Source organism: Poecilia latipinna, unplaced genomic scaffold (assembly GCF_001443285.1).
Source record: "Poecilia latipinna isolate Pla-1442-1.1 unplaced genomic scaffold, P_latipinna-1.0 Scaffold232, whole genome shotgun sequence".
Classification (NCBI taxonomy): Eukaryota; Metazoa; Chordata; class Actinopteri; order Cyprinodontiformes; family Poeciliidae; genus Poecilia; species Poecilia latipinna.
The window spans coordinates 140,718-156,241 of NW_015112848.1; the positions used below are offsets into that span (position 1 = coordinate 140,718).

Consider the following 15,524-nt stretch of genomic DNA (forward strand, 5'->3'; position numbering starts at 1 on the left):
ATAATAATAATAATAATAATAATAATAATAATAATAATAATACCAATAAAGGTGAGAGTATTCTTGTTTTTCTGAAAAAGGCCTTGTGTGGTGAAACAAGACACCACTCTATCTGTGGCCAAGTGCAGGCGCCAGGGTCTGAGGGCCTTAAACTGTGTGGAAAGAAAAGAAGGGAATGTCCACATAATCTCATCCGCTCCCCATCAGCAGGGCGTTGTTTAGATTAGAGCACGGTCTTCTCTTCTCTTCTCTTCTCTTCTCTTCTCTTCTCTTCTCTTCTCTTCTCTTCTCTTCTCTTCTCTTCTCTTCGAGAATTTGAAACGGGCTATTTACAAAAGGGAACGATAAGCAGAGACCATTGAAATGTTCTCCATTGAAATGCGCTCCTGCGGTTGTGCCTTTGGATTGTGACGGTAACACAGCATCTCTTGTAGATCCAACGTTTATGTTTGCGTGAAATGAACGAAATTGTAAACAGACAAGACAAATAACCGATATTATGGCTATTCATTCGAAATATAAGCTCTTCGCCTGCTTTTACGCGGTGTCTGGAATAAGGTCGTAAACAGCTTGGAGGTTGAAAAGTCACTCATTCTTACGCTAATAGCTCACTCAGCTTTCAGCCTTAAACGCCTATGCGCGCGGCCTCTCCACTGACCATCATCATCATCATCATCATCATCATCATCATCATCATCATCATCATCATCATCATCATCATCATCATCGCCAGCGGTCTTCGCGTGCCACCGGCAGCCCAAAAGTGGCCAAGCACAGGCGCGTGTTTACGGAGCGGAAGAGTCTGTTTCCTGCCTGTAACAAAACCCAGACTCTCAGAGAGTGTCAAGGAGCTTCTTGGTGCTGAGTGCGTCTCCCCCAATACATCATCTTCATCCCAGAATCAGGGCGATAAGACGGGTAAGGTTAGACCCGCAGCAAAGGTCACCCAGCACAATACAAAGGTGTGAGAATAACAACCTCCACGAGAAATTAAAACGACCATTTTTTTCAAAATACGGTCGCCTTTTCTGTTAGGATTTTCGTCTTCTAAGAAGTTGCGCTGCAAGGTATTGATGAACGTGTCTATTCTTGCCTCCCCTTATCTCTGGAGACCTAAAAGCTCTTTTGCCTTAGAGTGGCAGGTGGATAGTCATACCAGTACAGGGCCAGAAACCAATCCTCTGGGAGATGTAGAGTCCCTCTTTCAAGACAGAAAACCCCTGAGCTGAGAATGCAAGTGAGAAGATGACTTGAAAGTGATTGCAATGAGGTCTCTGCTTATGGTTTGCAGCGACAGACTTTATACAGTGCTTTGCATGTAAACCACTTTAAAAAAAAGTTTCATAATTTTAGAATCGCAAACTTTATTGTGAAGCGTGAGAAACCTCCCCAGTAATTCTTGCATTTGCTTGAGTCCAGCCGAAACCCTTTTGAAAACAGTTCGACCTCTGTCCTCAGAGGTGGGTGGTTTCTGTTGTCATTTTCCCATTCTTAAAAATATTGTTAATCAAATCTTGATTAGTTTGACTTGGCCATTCTCAAACCTAAATGAGCTGTGATCTAAACCACTGATGAAAAATGCCAGTCCTCAGGTGGTTTGTGCTCCACAACTTTTAAATGTGTGTGTTTTATACACGTGGAAACTTGGTGATTGGTGGGACTCTGTAAAATCTGTGAAATGAGAATGCAATTCGGACATTTGATTGTGGTGTTAGACAGGGGGAGGCATGTTACAGTTGTAGGGCTCTGTCCACCCAGGACCACACTTTTACCTTGCTGGTCATCCCGTTGTAGCTCTGGCTGTATAGGATCACAATGTCCAACCATGGGGTTGATGAGCTTAAGGTGATGTTCAGCTTAGCCTTTTCCTTCTCATGCAACATTTTTGCTGTAGGCCAAAAAGTTTGATTCATTTAATTATCTTCTAGTCTCACCTGACTAGATTACCTTCTTCCTCCTGTTTGTTATGTCCCTGACTTTAGCAAATCTGACATGTTTCAGCTCACCATTCTTTTGTTGGGTGAACCACTAGTAGCAGTCCTGTCAACAGATTATCCCACCTACGTTGCCGATCTCTACACCTGCTACAAAGTTAACATGGGCCTCCTTTATTACTTCTCCTCATTACTTATTTTGCCTCTCTTGACGGTCACATCGAACCTTCCTTTAAACTACTTGACAACTTCATCCATCCGTCCATCCGTTATCATGGTGCTGTGTGATTGTGAAGATAGATTATTTTTCAGAATCATGAAAATATGATTCTATTTTCATTCCTGACTGATTTAATTTCCTGATTTGACTATCCCGCAGGCTGTGAAAGATCCTTTTCAGCTTCTTGAATAAGAAAAGCATCGTCACGCCCTTGAAAATAACTATAGAGGCAAAACTTCATACTAAACATGGCTGATTGACATTGAACTTTCCTTTTTCCTTTTTTTTTTTTCATGGTCATCAGTAAATATGGCAAAAGACCAAAGTGTTGTGTATCAGCAAAGTCTCAGTTCTTTTAGGTCCCGGAAGTTGAGTCTTATCAGCAGGCCATGTGACGGTGTCAGTAGCCAGAACCCAGGCTTGCTCCATTGTGCCTCTGCCTGGACCCAAGTGACGGATGATAGCGTCTTCTCTCTGGAGGAAATGAGGAGGCCAGAGGCGAGCCCAGAGCGAGATTTGAATTTTAGCTCAATCTTGTTCTCACCCACTTATCAGCTATGAAAGTGCCTAATATATTCCCCATTAGGGCCTAGCTCACAGGTTGGAGCAGTCCCTCAGGGCTCATTGTGATAACCGTGTTGGGGGGAAAAAAAGAGACACTAATTAGGCAGTTTACTTGAAAGACTGTGAGAGAGTGAACTGAACCCGTGCTCTGTGTAACTCCGAGACCCTGAAAGGAGGAAGTGAGGTCAGGACCGTCTGGGTCCCTTGCCCTTTGCCCTCCCAGGGGTATCATAAATTAGGCTGCTGTAATTCTCTCCCAGACGGCCTCGCCCCAGCAGGTGTGTGTTTGTATATATGAACATTAAGGGCGGGTTGTTAGGGCTGTAATATCTGTGATATACGGTGGTGAGACTTTGTTTTAGGAGGAAACTCCCAACCAAAATAACTCCATCCTCTGTTGCTGCTATTCCAAAGCCCTGTTGATAAAGATAGGCTGGGAGAAATTATTAGTACATTGTGAGTAAGTTCAAATACTGTATTGATTTTGCAGATTCAGGTCAATCATCACTGTGTTAAGGTTTAGAAAGTAGAGTTGTAGAACCTCTGAAATTTTAAGATTAAATGGGTGGTGCCTAAGATAAGGCTACTGCACTTTTTATCGCTGACCAGGAAGACAAATTCAGCTGTTTAGATATAGTTATCTGATAAAAAGTCATAGTGTGAAAACTGAATGCCTTTTACAGGGCATTTATCAAGACCAGATGACCCCAAAGCAGTTCACACTACATTCAGTCATTCACAAATTCACACACTGATCATATTGAGCTACATTATAGCCACAGCTGCCTGGGGTAGCCTGACAAAAGCAAGGCTGCTGTATAATTGGCACCAACAGGTTCTCTGACAACGACCAGAAAGCACGGTGGGTGAAGTGTTTTGCCCAAGGACACAACGCCTTAGGCCCACAGAGCAGGGTTTCGAACCGGTTACAGGATGAACTCCTGTCCGTCACCCCTCCAAATATTAACATGATTCTGTTGAGAGGCTTTGATCACCACATTTATTAAACAGCTGAGTGCAGACTTGCAACTGGAGCTGCTTTGTGTTACTTTTCAACCTCTGAATAGTTTGACAATGTGGGGAAAAAAAGATCTTTTGTGAGACATCCTCATCTCATACTGAGAATAGCAGATTTACATTGAACGTTCCTTTATCCTTTATTTCCAATTACTTTTTCCAATTATCCAGTTACTTTAGTCCATCTGGATTTACTAAATAACGACACCAAGAGAGCTGTCCACTGCAGGCAAGACCCATCTGCCTATATCATTTTAGCAAAACCCCACTTTAAAAGTCCCATACTCCCCATTGAAGAGTCAGAAGATTTTTTTAAAGAATTTATTCTTCTGAGTTGATTTATAAAAAATAAAAAATAAAAACTTACAGAAACCACAAGACAGATTACAGATCATAACTTGACTGAAAATCTTTGGGATGTTTCCATTATCAGCACAAGATCTTAGGGGAAAGAAAATCTTGTCCAGATCTGGATGGGAACAAATGCATGGTTTAAGCTTCTCAAAACAAGGCCATGCTGTATGTTTCTTGTCATACGAGCTAAAAGTGGTAGAACAAGATAAAACAGTGGCTGCCACTTTTTTTTTTTTTTAGCAACACAGAGCAAATTTTTCTTGCAGAATTGCTTCGGTTCATGAGTAATTGAAAGAAAAATAAAAAACACATTCAAAATACTTAAACCCTGTGGTAAATACATATATATTTCTTTCAAAGTATTCTGCGTTTTTTCAGTGTGTGACATCTAGATTTATGAGTTCCTCTGGTTCAACAATCCAGAAACAAATAAATGGATTGGACACAAATGTGGCGTGGCGATTATGGAGGACTCAAATGCTAACAAAGGGGGGCAAAAAGTGAGACAAAAATAAAGGTGTATAGTAATAGAAGTTAATTCATGGTTTAAAGTTCAAGGTCCACAAATACGACAAGGCATGAATAGAGATGGTTAAACTAAATTAATCTTAAAACAAACATGGGAGCAGTATAAATCAGAATCCTGCAAAGATGAGCAGTGGATGACAGATGAACCAGCAAAGAAGAACCACACAAAAGAAAAAAAAAATTCTTAAAAGCCTTCTGGAGATCTTGATAAAGTGGTTTGAAAGGCAAAACAAAATCAATTCATATTCATATTTGTGCAACTAAAGCTTCAAAACTAAATTTACATACCTGGTATTATCTAACCCCCCCCCTTTTTTTTATGTCCGAGTCTTTTAAGATAAAGTATTTCGTGGCACAATCATGATGTCAGGTGACAATAACATATTAATCATGTCATCGTTTATTTCTTGTTTATGTTTTCACGTGCAATTCTAGCACAAAATGGGTGCCGTTAGTCCAACTACTGAACGTGAAGGCTATTCGAAAGAGACTGCACATCAAGAGTTTGTGTATAAATATGCAAAAGCCTAAGGTTGAAAATATACAGTTAAATAACCGATTCATTTTTTCTTTATTTTAGAATTTTGTGTATGTGTTTTTCCATCAGCTTCAATAGTTTTCTGAGCTTCTGCCATCATACCCACAATAACAATGTTCAAGGTGATCTGATATTTGGATGGATATAATTCCCTGTCCTTGACTTCTGACCTTTGTGTACAGCAGGGAGTGATATTATCTGTCTCTTAAGTGTTGATGTGCATCAACACTTAAGAGTTGGGGTAATTAAACAAAAAATAACCCCATTCACAACTTTTGCATCTCCAAAAACACTGGAAAAAAACAACATTCAAGGTAAACATTCAGACACAAAATGTCCACTTCCCGTCTTTGTGCCTCAGCCTGCATATTTGTATGAAACTGGGTTGCAGCAGTCAGCCAAAAGACAACATCAATCAGTCCGAGTAGCACAATGTAGGCCTTCTGTGTTGACGTCCCACTCAGTCTCATAACTTGAAGGCCACATCAAAGCGTTCAATGACAAAGTCAATTAGGAGACTATTGTTAACATTCCTCTGAACAAACTCTAATGTAATATGATCACATTACTGTGATTTTCAACTTATTTTTGCAGTTTGCTTAATTTTTCTAATATCAACTGTTGCAGTCATACGTCAGTCTTTAATCACTAAAGTCCAAAAAGGTCTAAATTCTGGCATTTTTTTTATACTTTGAAGTGAATATTCTTATTGTTTTTGTCATAGACTTTTCTTTTAACATACATTCACTAATAAATGTGAATGGGAGGGCAAAAAAAAAAAAAAAAAAAAAAAAAAAAAGAGCGATGCTGTGCCATGACATTAAACGAAGCAAATGAACGACACAAAGGTATTTACATGCAAAAGTCAAACAGACATTATGCACTCATGCAGTAGCTGGCATGCTGCCATACACACAGATGACTGATGTTGCTAGCTCCATGCAGGCTCCATCAGTCGGTGGGCGATGCAGGGAGGTCCTCTGCTCCTCTGTTGTTGCTGTGTCTGGTCCCTTGTTAGAGAATTGATGACACTGTCTTTGAAAACAAACAAGGCGGGAAGCTAAAAAGGTGGTCACTCACCACAGTTCTGTGACCCAGAGACACAGGGGCCGCAGCAACATGTGAGCAGCATGAACCCCCCCTCCCCCCACCGCCCACCCTCACCCCTCCAGCTAACCCCTCATACCCAGGAATGAGCAGCGCTGTGTGAGCACACGCTCTTGTTTGTGTTTCGGTGACACCACAGCTGGAATGTGAGTGTCTTGTGCCTGAATGTTTGCCTTTGTGCGTTTTTTTTTTTTTTTTTTTTTTAGTGTCGTACTCCATCATTGCAAAGGGGACTTAAAACCCCAAAACCCTATTGGTTTTTCTTCTTTCTTTTCACTAGTATTGTTGTTTTCCTCTGTGGCGCAGAGGTGAATGTTGAATGGAGGGCGCCTGCGAGTGTTTGACTGAGTGACTCAGTGATTTGGATTTGAAAGACTCTCTCCCCGTGGGCACTTTCATGCCACGGGATACTCCTGTCACTCCCTGCTCCGACTCACACTTCACATCACAGCTCAGCCCGTGGCCCTGAGGCCTCCTGAGAGCGTGCACAGCAGACCCCGCTGCTAGCCCCTAAGCCTTGTTCTGGAAGCTCAAATCCCATAATTGCAGGGTTGACAGCGATAGCTAACATAGAAGACACCCTCACCTGGTTGTAAAGAATGAAAACATCTACTGTTAGTGTGCAGCTAAGAGATGAGTGTGGGGGCGGGGTCGGCTGTGCGGAAAGTGAGTCGGCTACTATTTAAGGATAAAAAGAGGGAGAAAATAGTGACTGTGGTGTTTGGCAACCAGTACTGGGATTATTTGCACATCTTTTGTTAGTGTGCTTTGCAACGGGTTTGTAAGGCTTAAATCACATTAGTGGTTTTGATGACATGAAAGCGACATTAATATAAAAAAAATAATAATAATTACAAAAAATAAATAATAATAATAATAATAATAATAATAATAATAATAATAATAATAATAATAATAATAATAATAATAATAATAATTTTCAGAAAAACTACTGAACTTAAAATAAAATTCTGAGAATTTAAAAATGTCACAGAGGACTTTCTGCTTTTTAGATCGTTCATCGCATTTTAATATCAACATGAGTAAATATAGAACCTAGTTTTTAAATGACATTTGAAAAATAAATCTTTTCCAAATCTTACGTGAAGAAGTAGTTACTCTCTAAATATAATAACTACTTCTGTCACCATCATGTGTTTGTGTTAACGGTGTGGCAATTTCTTCTTCGCAGGAATAGTTTTAATTCATTCACAGCTGAAGACTAAAGATACATTTAGGATCATGTCACTGAATCTCAATCAGATTTAAGTTTTGGGTTTGACTTATCCTCCCCCCCCCCAAAATTGTCATTTTGTTTTCTTCTAGCCATTTACAAGTGTCTTTGCTGCATAACCTAAGCATGTTTCAACCGGAGGTGACTCTCTCCCTCAAGATGCCATAACAGGGAGCAGAATTCATAAACCATAAAATATTAGCACTATTAGGTTCAAGTTCAGATGATTGGCACGCAGGGATTCATTCCGTTCACACCCATAATGATAAGAGATGTGCTTTAAAAATTTAAGCTTTGCTTTCAAAGTTAGGGGTCATGCTCCTCCTTGTCAGTCGTTTGGTTAACTCCTTTTGCAAATTCCCAGAGGGCTGAAAATGAAGAATATGCACGATCTGATTTTCCTGAAACATCTTATTCACATTAATCATTTCTTCGTTGATTAGGTGTCCCTTCTGTCATATCTGATCTGGCCTAATGGTGCTTTCAAATGGATAATGTGGGAACAAGATGTGTTCTCCGTCTGTCTGAACTGTGCTGCAACACCATTCTGTTCAGCTGACCTGTGGGCAAGTCTCCAAATTACACAATTAAATCACATTATATAATGGAACTGTATGCGGGTGCAACCTGATATGTCTGATAAAACAAAATGAAACTAAAATTACGCCTTGCACCCTTTTATTCACTCCGACTCAGTCTGTTCTCCTTGTTATTATTTCATCTTTCCTGCTGGTTTTGAGTCTGGGAGTTGTCCTGATGAGTAAGAAGTCAAGTATTTACGTTTGCGAAAAGTATGGTTGTCGCAATTTTGATGCAATGTTGCTTAATTGCTGTGCAAAAATCACCATGGCTCATTGAGAACTGGTTAAAAAAAAAAGTTCAGCATTGAAATCCTGATATGATTTCACTCCATCTTTTTTATTTCTTTCCATCTAGGGCTTTAAAATACTTCTGCTTCTACTAAATCCAAAAATTAAAACCCACTGAGCTAAAAGAAAGAGTACAGTAATAAATTAAAGATTTAAATCAAAAGGATGATATTCTGTTTAACATTTTCTGGTTTCACCTACAGTGCGTTCAGTATTATTATTATTAAACCATGTTTTCTGCGATGTCTTCATCGTAATAATGTGTTTGTTTGCTCATTATTAGAGTACATACTTCCATAGAAATATCTGCATAGGTTCTTTTGTTTAAAAGACACATATTTGAAACTGATTTCTCTCCATCTAACTGGCTGGACTGACCTTCATTTATCAACCACTTCAGCTCCTGCAGACAGCTGTGGGGAGAAAACAGGAGAGCCAGTTTGTTTACATCATATCTCAGCCAAGGCCCTCAGGACAAAACGGATGAGGATACTTGCACACTGAAACAGAATTATATGCAGTTGCTCAATCGCCATACAGCCAGACCATGCGACTATCTGCATTTGTTCAGCTTGGGAAGTACCTGACATTTATGATGGGGGTGTCTGGTCTCTCCTTCTGAAAAACACTAAGCCATCTCATATAACCTTTGCCCCTCAAGATCAGTTATTTTGTCTAAAACATTGAAATAACTGTGCAGGACTTCAAGGTCTTAATAAAGTGTTTATATCCTTTGAACATTTTCATATTTTGTCACATGGTGCCTCAATTTATTACAGTGAAAACTTCAGAAACTTCATTGTATGTTAGTGGGATCTTATCTAATATATCAACAAAATGTTCTGCATATATGCAGCAGAAGGAAAAATACAGATTGCAAGAGTGCATTTTTATTTCCCAACCCATTTTTCTCTGCTACTCATAAATAAAATCTACTGTGACCATTATGCATATAGCATAGCTATTTGTTCTGTACTCAACAAATCTGAAGTTTGAGAGTGAAAAGAAAAAAGTTTTATTGACAGAAAGTCAGAAGAAGTTCCATTTGGATGGTATGTTTCACTGCGTGTTGAACACATTTAGAAAAACTGCTTGGCTCAGATGAAAACAAAATGTAAGTTTTTATATGCAAAATGGTACATAAAGGAGAAGTCCTTTATTCTAAAATTCCATTAGAATTTTATGCAATAGAGGCTTGTGATTGTGACCAGCACTCAAGGAGTGTGAATACCTTTTGGAAGGCATTCTAACTCACTTCATTATTTACTGAACATTCCGTTTTAATGTCCCGAAACAAAGTCCACGAGGTTCTAGCACCACCTTGTGGTACTAAATTTTATTGCAATGACAATCTGAACCACACAGATTTGTATTCAGATTTGTCAGTCATGACTCGGAGGCGTTCATTGGTTAACAAATAGGTGTTTCTTTTTCGAACTTTAACCTGGCAAAAACCACTGACGACATGTTCACGGCGAAGTCCCATTGGTTAATCCACTCACACCCACTGTGACGTGACGCCACTGAAAGCCGAGTGGAAGGTGAGAGTCTTCTTACATCCAGTTAGCTTGCTGCTCAGGTGACAACTCCCTGCCGCTACAGCCGTCTTTAAAAGAAGACATGTCGGTGTTTTGTGACGTGCAGCAAGCAGCCCCCGTTGCTGTCTTTAAACTTACGCAGGACTTCAATAACGACCAGTTTCCAAATAAGGTGAACCTCGGAGTGGGAGGTAAGATGCGCGCTGTGAAGCGTTAACCATGGTAACCGTGCAGGGGCATCTGCAGCTGCTGCGTGGCGCAATGATGAGGCGTTTCACTGAATTCTGAGACCTAAAATTATGTCCAGGGACGTCGTCTATAAGTGAGGAAGGGCATAACATTAATTTTATTATTATTTTTTTTTATTTTATTTAAATTTAACGCAGCTCTTACAATGGCAGTCAGAATGCATTTTTACTGCTATGAGTTTTATAATATAACTTTGAGAAATCTTGATAGAAAAAAATAAATAAATAAATAAAATGCGATTTGAAGCGTCCACGAATGTCCTGCAATAACAGATCAGCAATAATAAACCCAAAAAGGGGTGGCGTATGATTAATCAGACCCATTGTGTTCAAGCAGCCTAGTTAGGGAATCATAATTCTCCATTCCCCTTTTATTTTTATTTCTACAGCTTTCGCTATCTTATTCTGGCGTTCTATGAAGTCACCTCTGTTCTCTGACAGAGTCGATTGGATTACTGCGACGTCATCCAGAACACTCCTCTTGTAGGGGTTTAAATGTAATGTCTTCTCTTTTAAAACAAAACAAAACAAAAAAAAAAGATCAATCGCCCCCAGTCCCGAGTACAAGTGTTTCCCGTGTTGGTATTGAAAGAGTAAATTCCTCCTTCAAATGAGTAGTGTGAGAAACATTGTGTGGCTTTGTCATGGCAGGACAAGGCCAGCCTAGTCCCATGATTAGTACCGGAGGCTGAGATCATGTAATCCCCATCCCGTGCAAGACGCACAATGCTGCAGATGGCCAAAAGCTACTGCGCAGCTGGTAAATGTAGGGCACACAGTGTCTGGTGCCACATGCAAAGGGGAGTTATTTACAGAGCTGAAGAAAGTAGTCCACTAAAGTTAAAACAAAATTGAAAATAAATAAAATTTAAAAAAAATTGGTAGCTTTTATTTACTTATTTTATTATCAAGTCATTGTATAAAACGAGAAAAAGAAACTGTCAACATGGTGGAGTTGGTGTAAGCTGATGATCTCTGTTCCTGGGATAAAGAGGTTATTACATGTTGCGCTCCTTATCAGGTGTTTGCTCATACTTTACCTGGCAAAAACACAGAGAGATGAAAGTGCGCACATGTGAGGTGTGTCTTGGAACAGTTATGGGCTGGGATCACCTTTGTTCTGCTGTTCAGGACAGCATGCATGAGGCTGTTCACTTTTTGTTTACTTGCTCTAACCAAAATCATTCATTTCTTTATGCTGAATTCCAATGAACCTGTGAAAACAGTGATATGTTAATTTAAAGTAATATCACTAGATATGTGTGGATGTTGCTTAGTCTGGTTGGAGCAATACAGATTTATTTCTTACAGCCATAAAGTCCCCACGAGAAAATACTCTTTTCCAAGCTTTTACATAAAAACTCAACAAACTAATTGGTCAACTCTGAATGTAGGTTTTTGTTTTTCATTGGACAAGTTGTGTAATTTGTAACTTTACTAGAAGCCCGATGAGTTTAAATTCACATTCTACATTATGTGAAATATTTTGTCAGGAAATATAATTATGTTCCTGTTACCTGCATGGCTTTAATCACCTTTTGCTGAGATAAAGAACCCAAACAAAACAAATACGTAAAATGAATCTAATGGAACACAGAAATTGTAAGCATTTCCCTGTCTATTCTTTTTTATTTTGAATTGTTTTTGGTGTGGGGTAGAGGAGAATTACATAAGAGATTTTTTTTTTTTTAATTTCTTTAACAGCGGTAGCCGTTTTGATTGTAACAGAAAATTAACACATTTTATCTATTAATGCTCAAAGCATGTGGTCGTAACTTCTGTTAGATTCGTCAATAAGCTTAAAAAGAATGTATCAAGTTGGCTACACAATGTTGTTTGATGATGGGATGGTGGAAATTTTAAGTTTCCATGCATTTAAAAAAAAAAAAAAAAAAAAAAAAAAATATTTGGCCTACTCGTCAGTCATTTGGGGGACATGTACAGATTATATTCTAAGGTCATCTGAAATAATGACAAATGTCTCGGTGTCCCGAAGCGTACAGGACCGATGAAGGCAAGCCGTGGGTTTTACCGGTGGTGAAAAAGGTGGAGAAGCTTATCGTTCACGACGACAGGCTAAACCACGAGTACCTGCCCATCCTGGGCCTCCCTGAGTTCAGATCCTCCTCCTCCAAGATTGTACTGGGAGACGACAGCCCTGCCATTCGGGAGGACAGGGTTTGTGTTGTAGAAATTTGTGTGGGGATTTTTATTATTTATTTATTTTTTTTTCAGTTTTCAATCTTTTCACATGTGGTTTGACGGTCTCCTGCTGTTTCGCTCAGGTGGGCGGTGTCCAGTGTCTTGGTGGTACCGGTGCATTGAAGATGGGTGCAGAGTTCCTGAGGCGATTCTACAATGGGAGCAACAACACTAAAACACCCGTCTACGTGTCCGCACCTACTTGGGGTATGTCCGCACATGCTGACATATGAACAATACAGGATCTCACGTTAAAATAAGAACTGAAGCTGCTTGATCTGGAGACAAGCCCCTCATTTGCAGAATTTGATTGGCTTACAGATCTGTGCTCTGAGAATTACTAATGTCCTACTGCTATCGCCTCTGATCAGTGGTCTGTTGCTAGTGAGTAACACCAATAAACCAATCTTCTATCTACAGGAAGCTTTGGCAGTAAAAAAAACTTGTGGTGTAAAACCTGTCCTTACTGTTTGTTCCAGAAAATCACAACGCCGTGTTCAGCAGTGCTGGTTTTGAGGACGTGCGCCCATACAAATACTGGGACGCAGAGAAGAGAGGTCTCGATTTGTCAGGTTTTCTCAGGGACTTGGAGGCAAGCACTTAAATATTACTAAACTTAGATTCAGAGTGGTTACGTTTAATATGAGTTTGCATTGCTGTCTTTCCCTGCAGAGTTGTCCAGAGCGCTCCATCTTTGTCCTACATGCTTGTGCCCATAATCCCACTGGAACGGACCCCTCGCAGGAGCAATGGAAGCAGATAGCTGAAGTCATGATGGTATAATGCTTTAGAAATACACATAATCGGTGCATTGTTTATTTAGTACCACTCAGTGATCTGTCATTTTTCACATTTTACTGGGTAATAATTTGCGTTTTTCTTCCCAGAGGCGAAAACTGTTTGCGTTCTTTGACTCGGCCTATCAGGGATTTGCCTCGGGTAACCTTGACAAAGACGCTTGGGCTGTCTGCTACTTTGTCTCCATGGGCATTGAAATGTTCTGCGCTCAGTCTTTCTCAAAGAACTTCGGACTCTACAGTAGGTAACCAGTGAGTACACGGAGAAAGGTCACACAACGTAAGAACAGTAGTCGTAAAACAAATCTCATGTCCTATTTGAAAAGTGAATTATAATGCTTTGCAAAGGCATTCATTCTTTTCCACATTTTGTCACAGACATGTCACATTTCTATTGGGATTTTAAGATTGATAGAAGTTGTGCATGATTGTGAAGTGAAAGGAAAAGTCTCCCAGGAACTCCATGTTTTACACATTATGTTTTTGCATGTAGGTCAAAATGTTAAATTTTCTTCTCATCTGACCAGAAAACCTTCTTCCTCATGTATCCTGTCTCATTCACAGCTTATGTCAAACTGTAAACAGGACTCCTTGCGGCCTTCCTTCAACAAAATTGTATTTTTTTTCTCCCATTTTACCATAAAGGCCAGATTAAGGTGTAGGAGAACTTTGGCATTCCAAAGTATTGTCTTCCAAAAACCAAATCGCACCTTTCTGAAAGGCAATTGCATTAGGTTATGGGAAATATATCACAGTGATGCGACACTAAACCAAAACCTGTTCTTCTTTTTCAATGCTACTTCTGCTTACCTGTCAGATGAGCGTGTGGGTAACCTGACAATCGTGGCACGGGATGCAGATAACCTGAAGAGAGTTCTCTCCCAGATGGAGAAGATTGTCAGGACCACCTGGTCCAACCCACCGTCTCAGGGTGCTCGCATTGTCGCAATCACGCTTAACTCACCGGAGCTGTTTTCTGAGTGGTCAGTGGAAAAATCTCCTCACAGAATCACTTTGCAAGGCATTTCACTTCAATGGCCAACTAAGTTAATGTTTGATTTTTGGACTCTCCATGTTTTTTAACCATTCAGGAAGGACAACGTGAAGACAATGGCTGACAGAGTCTTACTGATGAGGGCTCAGCTTAAAGCCAAGCTCCAGTCTCTGGGAACTCCAGGGACCTGGGACCACATCACAGACCAGATCGGCATGTTCAGCTTCACAGGCCTCAACTGTGAGTTCAAGAACGTGCTGTCGACACTAAGAACAAAAGGCGAATGTACAGAAGCCTAAGAGGAAAACTATAAACTTCTAATTTTCCTGCTTCTTTGCTTTTATCTTCTGCAGCTAAACAAGTAGAATACATGGTGAAGGAGAAGCATGTCTATTTAATGGCCAGTGGTCGCATCAACATGTGTGGTTTGACCAGCAAGAACATCGACTATGTGGCGGAGTCCATCCATGAGGCTGTTACTACGGTGCAGTAGGATGCTCTCGCAGCTCTCGGCACTTCCAGAGATGGTGGTTCTCCCACAGATTTTTTGTTATCTGTAACAAAATGAGGATTTTGTTTCTGAATTTTAATTTACTGTGTTAAAACAAGTTAAGCAACTCCTGAATAGGGATGCTTCTGTGCAGGTAGTTTTTGTCCTTTCGTACAACGGACATGTTGTTATAAATCACGTTCTTTGTTTTGTTCCACGTGTTAATTTTGTTGTTTGTCTTTGTGTCATCGGAAAAGCTTGTCTGTGTTTTACCACAGTTTCTCGAGCTTCCTTCTTCTCCACGTGTGAAAAAGGTTAAATTGGTCCTTCAAAGGACCAATTTAATTTATAATTCAGCTGCTAAGAACGACTGATGGAAAATTATAGCTGGATGAAACTTCAACTATTGTTCTCAGGAATGCATTTCACTTTTAACTATGTAATTTATTAATACCCTGTGGAATTATAACTATTTTCTTGTTTAAAACCTGTGTGTGTGTGTGTGTGTAGTATTTCTTACCAGTTCCAGTCAGCACAAGCAGCATCGATCAGTCCTGACGGGTGTCGCAACTACAGGGAAATGTGTGCTCAGTCCTACAGGCTCCGTCTTGATATTTCCGATCCTGTCAGGTTCCTGCCTGTTATTGTTGACCCTCCGACTAGCTCTTGTGCAAGAGTTGCTGCTCGAAAATAATACTAATGATCAACCAGCCTGCTATCACATCTCTATGTACAGAACACTTGCAAACAGACTGATAAGCAATTTAATTGAGGCTGAAAGAGTTGATTGGAAGCTGGTTATTTCCAATAAAGACTTATGAGTATTATGTTTGTATTGTTTCTAAATCAGTTGACGAGGGTTATCTTTACAACCTCTCTCTGCACATCGT

At 39.9% G+C, this 15,524-nt stretch overlaps 1 protein-coding gene across 1 annotated transcript; it reads left to right on the forward strand.

The window, feature by feature from the left end:
- Positions 1-9,864: 9,864 nt before the first annotated feature.
- got1 (glutamic-oxaloacetic transaminase 1, soluble) lies at positions 9,865-15,461 on the forward strand. Its single transcript, XM_015032153.1, has 9 exons — positions 9,865-10,094; positions 12,148-12,329; positions 12,437-12,560; positions 12,833-12,945; positions 13,026-13,130; positions 13,241-13,391; positions 13,968-14,133; positions 14,242-14,384; positions 14,498-15,461. The coding sequence occupies exons 1-9, from the start codon at positions 9,986-9,988 to the stop codon at positions 14,635-14,637; spliced, it is 1,233 nt and encodes a 410-aa protein (XP_014887639.1). The 5' UTR covers positions 9,865-9,985; the 3' UTR covers positions 14,638-15,461.
- The last annotated feature ends 63 nt before the right edge of the window (positions 15,462-15,524 follow it).